The 12,661-nt window shown below is 31.9% G+C and overlaps 1 protein-coding gene across 2 annotated transcripts in view; it reads right to left on the reverse strand.

Moving 5' to 3' along the window:
• Positions 1 to 9,532, reverse strand: part of CDH10 (cadherin 10) — a 119,250-nt gene extending 109,718 nt beyond the window's left edge. For both annotated transcript variants that reach the window (XM_059919229.1, XM_059919228.1), the window contains exon 1: positions 9,302 to 9,532. In XM_059919229.1, coding sequence (XP_059775212.1) covers positions 9,302 to 9,532 — 231 coding nt within the window. The remainder of the gene's footprint in view (positions 1 to 9,301) is intronic.
• Positions 9,533 to 12,661: the final 3,129 nt, after the last annotated feature.

Below are 12,661 nucleotides of genomic sequence, written 5' to 3' on the forward strand. Positions count from 1 at the left end.
GCCCCTTTCTACTTCTCCTTGGATGTTCTCTATCTCTGCCTTTATGTTATTTGACTTACAATCATAGGTCATGTCCTTGACCTTTGCTTTATCTCTTTATTGTCTCCCCTTGGAAGCTCAGCTCTTAGGAATGCATGTATTCAGCTAGTTCATGATTCACAACTCTATCCCTCTGCTCCACTGGACTCAGGATAACCCAACATATGCAAACTAGATTTGGTGCTAAGCTTTTGATGCTGGTTTGTATATACTGACAGAATTGGTATCAAGGAAAATTGAAAAATTCAGTGGTCTTGGAGTTTTGGGGGGTATTTGGAAGATACAACACTCAACTGAGGAGTTCACTAATGGAATTTAAGCTAAACATCAGCCAAAACAGGAAATGTTCCTTTAGATAAAGGGCTATAATAGTACACATTCTTACAGCTCAATTTCCTACTTGGTAAAACAATTTTAATCCTGGGCTGAGATTTAAGACCTTCATTTAAAATTCTAAATTTAATAGTTTTATGTAATCTATAAATGCTTAAAGTATAGTTTTAAAATGAGGTTAGTGAAAGAATTTTACTAAAGAGAGAGTCTGAAATTTGCATAAAGTGCTTTTCGTCTTGTTGATTAGAGTTCTAAGGAGAGAACCAAAGGTTTGTATATTATATCCCAACAAAATCACTGTTCCCTTCTCTAAACTTAGTCCATCTTACTGGCAACTTTTATGTTTTCTTTATTTTAACTTTTATTTACAATTACCAGGAGCCATGGAATGCAGTTACCCATTAGCAACACAATAATAATACCACCAACAACAATATTAATAATGATAATAATAAAAAATTAAGATTAAATAATATTCTTTGATAAAACAAAAGTAGAAATTTAACTATATTATGTGAATATTTAAGAATTCACTTCAGAAAATTTATTAAAGTGCTCCCTCCTTTTCTATTCATGCTTTCATAAGAAGCAACTGAGAATTTGAGTATTTGAACATATTCTAAGTATGAGACATTGATGAGCAAACATAATAACATACACCTACTTTCATTTTCTTTACTGAAAAGAATATTATTCTTTAGTGCAAAGGGGACAAAATTTAATTGAATATATAATTGTATATTGTCTCCAAGAAAGAAAATAAGAGGGCTTTGGTAGAAATTCATAATACCATAATAATAATTTCCCATGCTTCATGGCCATTACACACTCACCTGTTACTGATAAATTATATTAAGATATTTTTTGCAGAGCAAATTTTTATGACATTTCAATACATTTTTCATCTACAGAGATTTCTCTCGAGCTTTAGCTAAAAGTCTGGCTCAATTTTCACATAATCTTCATTCAGAGATGATTGTATTTCTTAAAAGTTCCATATTTGAAAAATGATGGGTTAAATTGCAGATTTAGTATTTTTGAACTTTAATATTTTTAAGTAATAGGTAAAGTTTTTAAAAGCTTATTCATCACAGAAAAATTCTTTGAGGTTTTTTAAATTATTAGTCTATTATTATCATCAAAGTCCTTTCATCTACTTCCAACTATTACTACTCTATGTGAATTAATTGGCTTAAAACCACAGAAATAATACTTTTTAGAAAATAAATTCATTATTATCTCTTATCTAAAACATAATCCAATAAAAATACATTCAAGGGACATAACATAGAGAGGTAGATTTTAAAAGATGCTGTGTGACAAACTGAAGAAGCAGGAAAAAGAGATGAAGAAGCTTCTGTGTGGAGGGGGTTATAAAATGGTGAGTACAAGAGAGGGATATACAAAAATAAGACTATGATGGGAAAGAAAAGATGGAAACACAGCATCTCTGGGTTACTAATTCAAGAGTAAAAAAGGAGTGGAAGGGTGGATATCCCACAAATCACTAGAGTACAGTAAGGGCAGTGAGTGTGGTAAATGTGTTTAGGTGGTGCGGGTATACTGTTGTTTCATGAAGGTTATACAGTGATAACACGTTATGTAAATAACTTCATGGAAGAGTTTAGTAAACATGTTATCACTACTACCAGGAAGAACTTTTAAGTAAAAGAATGATTGTAGTTATTTATATATGAGTATCCCATACTTAATTACATTTATCTTTTTAAAAAGAGTTCAATATTTGACACTTTGCTTGAAAATGCTAACAAGAAGTCTATTTCCCATTAGTTTAAACTGGAAAAAATAGAATGCTTACACATTAAACCCAAATTCAAAACTAATTTCCTAAAAAAGTAACTAAAACATAGTAAAATCTCTATATATGAATAACACGCTATAATGTTAGTATAGAAGACGCTTAAACCAGTGTTACTTGATCACTTACAGATTAACATGAATTAGCAAGACTTCCCGAAGGGCTTACAAAATCTTAGATGTACATTCTTTTTTACAGCCTCTGTTAGTTTCAAAACATCTATGGGTGGTTCTGATGTTCTACCAAGCGCATCTGGAATGCACTTAAGATCTTCCTGAATACTGCTTTGTTAAAATGTTACAGTGAGCTTTGAGGAGGTGAGCATATTTTTCCAATATAACCTCTGGCTGAAGCATTGAGAGATACAGACATTTTATGCATTCTGAGAGTTAAAAACCAAGAGGTGGTCTGCCTGGAAAACATTATCAGGGTTCTGCAGGACATGCCTCTATTTAAAAATGCTTTAATTACCTCTTGCTTGAGGATTAGTATAAAAAGTCTTTATAAATTCTAATTCAGGATCATCTTTTTTTTGTTGTGGTCTTTACCTATCAGGGAAATAACGTCTATATTCACCCCAAAAGTCCAAATGTCTCATCAGGAAGGTCTTTATTAATCATTTAATATAAAGGACTTTCTGTTGATGTCTATCAAATCATCCTGATTTATTTTCTTTTAGGACATTTTCTAACTAAAATCACTCACTGTATTAATTTGTTTTGTGCTCAATCCTTTTATGGTTGTCATTAATAGGGTTCAAATAGAAAATAACTATATACCAAGCCCTCTCCTACTCTCATCTCACCACTAAAGCAGGCCTATATATTTGTGTGTGTGTGTGTTTTATGTAGAGTCTCTTCATCATGTTTGTATTAAAAAAAAGTCACCTGGAAACTTTTAGTCTCAACAACATTACAGTTTTTAAAAGGTCCCAGAGAGTGTTCCCAGCTCTCTAAACTCTAATAAAACATAAAGTTCTTCCATGAGTTCACTCGAGATTTCCTTCCCCTGTAGGAAAACTGCAGTGGGGAGGTCAGGACAGCTTCTTCTATCTTAGTTCCAACTACTCCTTCCCCTGTTGCAACCAGGTTTGACTTGATTGTACCCATATTATTAAGGGCAAAACGCATACAGTCTAATATAGTGGGCACAGTTGGTATTGCCAGACTTTGTGAATGTTTAAAGTCAAGTTATTCTCTCATGAATAATGTTTTTTCAGTTTCTGGAAGATATCTCTTCTAGAAATTTCCAAGAATCACTTCATTATAAAGCACTGCACATTAAAAAACTCTTCCAAATAAATAAATAAATAAATAAATAAGAATTTGACTCTCCAGTTTCAACATTTAATAACACATAGATTCGTGTAATACGAATCCCCAAAGTATTTTATTTCCACCTATTTACAAGTACTGCAGAAATGAAACGTGGCAATATTTGGCACTTACTGTTTTGTTCGAGGCTTTTGGGGTCTGTGCTGTGTCTGAGACAAAAGGAGTCCCATAACTTCCTGTTATCCTTACTTATTATTCTCTCCTTCTCTTAAAGGCAGACATTTTGTGAGTAGAGAAATTATATTTTCACCACAGCACTTAATATCAGAGTAGTATCTGAGTAGTAACAGGTCTTCTAGATATTTTTTGACAGAATGAATAAATAATTCATTCATAGTGGGTGTGTGCAGCTCACAAGTCTACAGAGAAGAATGACCAAGAGACTGGAGCCAAATATATGCTTTAAGGATTAGACAGAATATGACTAGGAAAGCAGGTCTTGAGAGAAATCCAAGTTAGGGAAAGCAAATTCTTACAGCAACTCTGAAGGGAAGAAACATGATGATAATTGAGAGCATACTCAGAAACAACAACTCAGGAAGAAGTAAAATAAAGACTGAACTGTTTAGGAAATGTAAAAGGCTCTGGCAAACTAAGGAAGTTGAGGACAGGGCTTCTCAGTCTCAGCACTATTGACATTTAGGACTGGAGGTCTGCCCTATACATTGAAGGATTTTTAGCAGCATCCCTGGTCCCTGCCAACTTGAGGCCAGTAGCAACCCCCTCTACCTAGTTGTGAAAACAAATAATGTCTCCATATATAGATGAATTTCCCCTGGATGGCAAAATAACCCCCAGTTAGAATCATTAATTTAGGGTATTTTGAACTCATCATGCTCATTAAGGGGCCATGAGGGCAAATAAGACAGAACTAAAGGTATAGAGTTGAGATAGACCAGAAAAATATATGGCTCATTCTATCATTTTCAATCATGGAACAGGGTAGAGTCAGAAAATGAAATATTTAATAGTGAATTGAAAAGTTGAGTGACCAGCAAGATACTTGTGCAAATAAAAGCAGTTGGTTCCAAAGAGAAAAACCTGTTAGGGACAGGGAGAAAGTTTCTATTGGCTACTCAGGAAGGGGGATGAAGGTTCATATTGGGTTATAAACTATGGGAGGACAAAGCCATGGTAGACTACGGGGAACCGTGTATCCCTTGGTAGAGGTGAGCTTAAGTAATCATCTAAGGACAGAAGAACTATAAATACCTATAGTATTCTTAATCTGCTAAAATAGAGAGCACCATTATTGCTCTAGCTCTTTGAAGCCATCAATTCTTCAGGAAAAGGGATATGAAATTAAGAAATAATTAAACGTGGTTTCTGTTTTTCAAGAATGCTAAACAACTGAGAACCCAACAAGACTTACAGACAGCAATATCATATGATATCGATTATACCTGGAATCTAAAACATGATACAAATTAACTTATGTACGAAACAGAAATAGACTCACAGACATTGAAAAAAAACTTATGGTTACCAAAGGGGAAAGGAGGAGGGGAGGGATAAATTAGGAGTTAGGGATTAACGTATACTCACTACTATATATAAAATAGATAACCAACAAGGACCTACTGTATAGCACAGGGAATTATACTCAATATTTTGTAATAACCTATAAAGGAAAAGAATCTGAAAAAGAATATATATATGTATTATGTATATGTATAACTGAATCACTTTGTTGTACACCTGAAACTAACACAACATTATATATCAACTATACTTCAATTTTAAAAAAAAGAACCTATCATTGGGAACAAAAAAAAAGAATCTATGTGTCAAATGTATTCTGCATTTAGAGAAGGATGATATCAGTGAGGTACTATAAGGTCTGAATGGCCTGGAGGCCCCAAGAATCTCTTTCATGTCTCCAGATGGTACATTTTTTCATTATACCAAGAAGATATAGACAGTTGCCCTGATTATTTATTAAAATTATTATTATGTTTTTACTTCCTGGAGTGAATTATTTTACTATGCTGACTCAGAATCAGGTTTATCATTGTTCAATTACGTTATTAATTTTTTGGTGTTTTTTCTTAATCTCTGGTTTTGATTAAAAATCTATTTTTAACATGTTTTGCTCCACTTGAGAATAATTATTATATAAAGTGCAAAGTTTGTACAGTAAATAAAATTAGTAATTCACTTAGAACTGTATGTTTGTTACGGCTAAAAGTAAATTCAAGAATATCTAGTTTATTGTCATTATTTATTTGAATATTTGGAAGCCTAAAATTTTGAAATTATCTAGGCAACTGAATCAGGCAATGGGAACCTGTGATAAGAAGCTACATGTAAAAGGACATTAATAAAAATAGCTTATAATCACAGTGTTTCTCAAATCTTAAATTGGTAAATTTAAAGATGTTTATAAAAGGTTGAGATATGAAAGTAACATAGGGCAAAAGTAGATACTTGAAGTTCACGTTTTAAACCTCTTGCTTTGGAAGGTAAAGAAAGGTTAGCAGGCATTGTCCTATATAGGAAATTTCTTAAAGGTCAATATTCTGATTATCTCACTGAAAAAAAAAAAAAAAAAAAGAACTTACACCAAATATATTTTGGTTTAGAATACATTTGATTGAATGATTTAGAGGAAGATATTTTTTTGCTCATTGAGAGATGAACAAAGAAATGCTTTGAGTTCACTGCTGGTTAGCCAGTTTCTTCATAATAGCCATGGCGGTGACAATTCAGCCACTAGCTTTCTTTCTCTTTTTCTCTTTCTGTCTCTCTTTATTTCTTCTTATTCTTTTTTTTTAAATATATAAATGGGTTTTTAAATGCTCAAACACTTCACATTTATAATGTAATCATATAAAAATTATATATATAAGTACATTAAATATATATATATATATATATATATATATATATATAAAATGACTGACATGATCATACTATAGATGAGAAAATGAAGGCCAAGAGAAGTTAATTGATTTAACCACTGAAAGCAAAAACAGTGGCAGAAGCAAGTTTACATATAGGTATTCTGATTGGCAGTTATATGCTTTTCCTAAGCTTTCCTCTGCTTTACTCCAATGAGAAGTAAGGGGATTTTCCCTTTGCTTCAACCCCTTAAGCAGTAATGGGTTTTTATCTAAGAAATTATATGCCATCCATTCTTTGTAGGATTTATTGGCTAATTGTTTGGTATTTTAAAAATTTTCCCCCTCTTCATGCATGAGCTTTTCAGTCTTGTCCTCACTCAACCAGTGTAATTCTCTCCATTGTTCCTACTCTGAGCTCCCATCATGTTTTCCACAACAATGAAGAGTTTATCATTGTCTTCCCATACGTCTAGTAATAAGGACATGTATTACTCCTCCCTGTGAACTAACCTAGAGACATTGAATCTCTTAGCATCAATATCACATGCCTACTTTAAATGAAGTAAAAACTGAAAGTAGAATTTCTGAAAGGATGAATATGTAATAAATTTATTATAAGTAATGTTGGAAAGAATATCCAGGGAATTTAAAATTTTTTATACTTCATGAAGAAAATATACCTTAGGCCCCAATTATATTCATTAAAGTGCATGTTTATAAAAATATTCTGTATCTCATAATTGCCTTTTCGCATATACAAATCTAAATGTTTAAAAAAATCTATATGTTTACTTCTAAAATAAGATCTTTAATTGTATAAGTAATTAATGCAAATACTTAATAAAAAGTAACACACATATGTACTACAGACAAGGGAAATTTAAAAATAACTATTTCACAGGTCATGACATGAATAAATGATAGAAATACAAAATCGACTTGAAATATAAGCGAAAAAACAGATGCTGTGGGTATTAGAAGTAAACTCAGAGCTACAGCATCTAATATATGTCTGTTGATTTGGTAGTTCAGGACATACTTATAGAAGAAACTGGTGAACACATTCCATAAATTCCTTATGCCTCTCCTCGTTAAAGAGTTTTCTGGCTTGCTTTTATAGAGCAGAGTAAGGAAGAATAAAATTTGAGTTGCATATCAAGATGCATGTATCTTAAGTATTTACCAGCTTTAATAGCCCACAGTAATTTAAACTCTACATTAGTTTTCTCTACCAAAGAGCTAAGTGGTACCAGATGACTCTGGGAATTCAGTTCAATACAACTCAGGATAATTCAGCCAACTAAATATTAAACTCCACTCTAAGAGCTAGAAACAAAGAGAGATACAAAGTAAAGTTCTTGATTTCAAGTTATTGATATTCTTTGGGGAAAGAACAAATGAAAGTACATAGAAGTACCTTGATTATCACAAGAGAGTACATAATGCAATGATAATTCAATTTACCAACATTTATTAAATCCTCATTAAGGACCAGGTGAAGGAAAATCTATGCAAATAAACAAATAACCGCTATGTCCAGGAAGAGCCAAATGAAACTATTTATAGTTTCTATGGCTCGGATTTCAGTTATTATATTTTCATGTGGTTGGTTTCATAAACTGAAAGTTGCCTATTGCAGCAACCATAAAATTTACCTTAACCCTCTGATCTCAGGAATTGTATCAGATGACCCTGTGATAAGGCCACTACTGCATGCTTTCTGGTAAAATTGCTTAGGTTGCTGGGTTTTTTTCTTCTCCTTACAGTCAATATGACATTTAACCTTTAATGCCATCTTTCTCATACTGCCAGACATATTTTAAAAAAACTGAAATAACTGGAACATGAAAACACATATCAAAGTGTTTTAAAAATCAATGAACATGTATTTTCTCAAAAATAGTTCTTCTTAGAAGACGAAAACTCTAAAAGCCCAGTTTTAATTATGTGAAAGAAGCTATTAAAGTTGAGGTTGATGCAAAGGTCGCCAACACAATCATGGATCTATCATAATTTTGTACTATGAACATGTGATTATATCTGTTTTCCTTTTGTGTGTTTAACTTTCTTTCTTTGATATAGTTTCATAAACTGTCCATAAAAATAACACTATTAAAATGATTTTTTTCTTTAAGATATTACCTAATTTCGATCAGATTCGGATAGTGCCAAGAAAGAAAACTGGAAATTAATACAATCTAGTGTATAAAAGTATCCATTGTAACTTTTATGTCGTATTTGTCCCTCCAGTCCTAACCAAAGCTCATTTTCCTCACTATCTTTTATAACTGAATAGCACGAAATCTCCTCATGTCATCATATCCCGACAAGTAAACTACTTTTTCCTGCTTGTCTTCACATTTATTCTTCCCTTATTTAAATGTACCCATGGTAGGACTTTAGAAAAATAAGTAATGATCATATCTGGAATAAGTTTTCTTATAAGTAAGCATTTTTTTGGCCTTAGGTCATATTTTTAATGACTTTTGTTTTCTCATTCTGTAGAATATTAAACAACTTTTAAATATATCTTTTCTTCCTCACTGAAGTCAACGGCAATGTGAAATATATATATGTATATATATATATGTATTATATACATGCATTGTTATTTTAAATACTGGATTGCCAGATAGTTTCCTCATGATCATTGATTTCTAACTACAAATTCTGAAATTGCAATTTTTAGTACCTCTTTAATACATGAGGTAGTAGGCAGAATTAATTCTAGTAAATGAATTCATACATTTATAATGCTATATTCATTACATAGTTTTTCAAATTATAATTTGTATTCCATAAACAAAAACTGCTTTAGGGATATTTAGAGAATCAAATTTGTAAGAATGGCAATCTTGATAACCTTCAAATTTTCTTTATGAGACATATGAAAAACTGGAATGTAAATATTTGCCATTTCAGCACAGACTTACCTTGCCTACGTATTGATAATCAGATCCTGTATATTCCTCCAGTAAGAAAAACTGATTCCACATCCAACCACGCTTTTGACGGTGCAGAATTTTGCCATCACTTCTAGGTACGCGTGCACCTAAAATTCTTTTCTGGGGCACAGAAGTCCTTCTGAACATTATCTCTGGAGAACAGAAATGTGGCAGGCATACCCAGAGTAGAAACAGTAGCAAAAATTGATATATTGTCATAGTTCACTTCTTGACAATTCCCAACGTGGATGGAGAAAAAGCAGTCCTATATTATTGGGTTGAATTTTACTGTGTTTCAACTGGTTTCCAGCATTTCATCAATGTTTTGGACATGTTTCCAAAAGCTTCAAACAAATAAACAAATAAAAAAAAGTCAGTTGACAACATTATGAATGTTACCTGTCACTTTAAATTTAACATGACAAATATTAATTAATAATAGTAACCAAAATATTTGCTTCCCCTCTTTTACATAAAATAATTATTAGTTTGGAAACACTACTTACCTAGTAACATGTCTACAATTTAAGAAAAGATAATTGTAAATAATTTCTTTCAAACAAATTCTAAAGAAAGGACATATTTAGCTTTTATTTCTTTTTTTCTTTTGGCACTTTACCAGTTTTCAGGAATTATAACCCCTATATAGAGTGGAGCTGTAGTTAATTTTGCACGTGAACATTTCCAGAGTAACTTAACATAATTAAAATTTTGAAAATAAAATAGTGATTTTAATAAACTACAGGAACTATGCATCTGTCATGCAGTGTAATGATATTTAAATGATTTTTAAACAGCAGCACAGTTTCTTCAAATTTAATCCAGCTCAAAGGTAAAAGTAAAGCCAAAAACAAAACCAAAAAAACTTAGTGTCTTCAGCTGAAGACCTCTCCTCTCTCCCCTCTTAGGTCGATCTGTGGAACACCTAGAGCTTCATAGAGTAGGAAAAAAAATCACTACTACAGTAAATCAACATATGACATAATTTACACTATTATGTAGAAGGATTTAATCATGTTGTCAGCTATACCTTTGATGCATTTGCACAATGTGTCCACTTCTGACCACCTCCCTGCCCCCATGCTGATCTAGAACTCCGTGATGCCCCAGGCTCCTCACTGCTCTCCACCTGCAATTATTTTTTCTCAACAATGTATCCGAGGTAATCCCACTAAAATGAAAATCAGATCATGTCATTTCGCTGCACAAAACACTCTGATGGCTTCTTACCTCACTTTGATTAAACCTAGACTCTCACAAATACCTACAATTCTGTATTCCATTTCATGACAGCTGGTCACTTCTCTGACTTCATGTTATACTTCAATCCCCCAGGCCACTCCCCAAAATTGACTCCTTTCCAGCCAGTGTCCTTCTTGCTTCAGCCTGCAACACACTTCATATGCTCCTCTCTTCAAACAGGACGTCTTTACTTCTTCCCTCCACCTGGAAGGCTTTTCTGTGTAGTTATCCACGTAGGTAGATCCCCTGCTTCCTTCGGTTCTTTCTTGAAACCTCCCCTAATTTGCATATCCCAATACACTACATGTGTTTTATTTATTTATTGTGCACATATTCTGTCTCCCTACCATCATCCCATGAAAGAAGGGAAGTTTGCTGTTTTCTTTGCTACTGTTTTCAGTGTCTATAACAGAACCTTGCACATAGTAGATGCTCATTAAACAGTTTGATTGAATGAATGAATTGTAAATTGATTCAAACATCTGAGTATCATTACCTCCTCTATGTAGTTAAACTCAAACATTTATGCATGAAAATAGTATTTTAAAATCATAATTACTTTTATTTTATTCTTTATTTATATTACTGTTAGAATATTTTTATTTTAAAAATTTCTTTGTATTTTTTTGTTTTGTTTTCTGTTTGTTAGCTATGAATTTTATTTCAGGATATGATAAAATACTATAAAAAAGTGGTTGGAGGACCAAAAGGATTGAGTTTCATTTCTCAAATATGACAATGTGTTCTAAGTACTCCAGCATTTATATTTATGCTTTCATTTACAAAGATTTCTAAGCAATCTGTTTACTTTTTTGTGTGCTTGTTTTATTATTAGGACGATTTAAAGGTTAATGCAAACATGCTTTAGAAATAAGATTAATGGCGAAGCAGTATTTCCCCAGAGTGTACTAAATGACAGTGGAGCTCTCCACAGCACATGAAGCATTCAACATGACAGGTGTAACCTGTATTAAAATATGTCATGTAAAATGCTGTACTTGGAGTACAGAAATTATCTGATGCATAAAATGGTTTTACTTCACAAGGCACTGACTTTACAGAAACTCAAATTGATTGGATTCTAAGTAACAGGAACATTTACTAAAATGATATATGACTTTTAAAATGTATCAGAACATGCTAGACAGTATTCTCCAGAAAAATATACTGTTCCTAAAAGTTAAAAGAGAGTTTGCATAATTGAGGGGTTTCTGCTAAAAGCTTTAAAACTTATTGAAGCAACATTCTCATTTCAATTCTCTTTTTTCAATTTAGAAATATTTGCAAGCAATTATTTGCTATATTGGTGATCATTTTCAATACAATTACAACCTTACCTATAACTTTAGAAGCTTAAGTACCAATATTTTTAGAAAGGAGTAGGTGGAGATTGCATCTGTAAAAGTTGTTAGTAAATAATTGGAGCATCACAAAAATATAGAATCATTTTTCTTCATTATTGTTCTAGTTTTTATTATTTCATAATAAATTTTCTGAAGAGTCTATCGTTAAATGCATTTTAATAATGATTTAAGATAATTAAAATGTTTAAAATATATTTTACATAAATATTATTTGATAAAACCATTTCAAACAATGACAAGATTAAATTAAAATAGGAAATTTAGTCTTGATTAATTAGATTTTTGAATTTATTTCTTTAATAGATTGGGCTTTTTGTCTCGTGTCTAAAAATCTCTGCCTAACTCGATGTCAAAAACATTTCCTCTGCTTTCTTTTAGAAGTTTTATAGTTTTAGTTCTTACAATGTAGGTCTATGGTCCAATTTGAATCAAGATTTGTATATGGTGCAAGATATGAATTGAAGTTCTATGTTTTACTTATGAATATTCAATTGCTCTAGCACCATTTGTTGAAAACTCATCCTTTCTCCACTGAATTGCCTTTGTCCCTTTGTAAAAAATCAGTTGTTTATATATGTGTGTCTATATATTTTTGGACTCGCTAGTCTATTACATTCTATTTGTTCATCTTTACACCAAGAGCACACTGTCTTGATTCCTATAATTTATAAGTCTGGAAATCAGATAATGTTAGTCCCCCAACTTTGGTCTTCTTTTAAAAATATTTTTTGGTTATTTCAGA

This window comes from Balaenoptera ricei, chromosome 3 (assembly GCF_028023285.1).
Source record: "Balaenoptera ricei isolate mBalRic1 chromosome 3, mBalRic1.hap2, whole genome shotgun sequence".
Taxonomy (NCBI): Eukaryota; Metazoa; Chordata; class Mammalia; order Artiodactyla; family Balaenopteridae; genus Balaenoptera; species Balaenoptera ricei.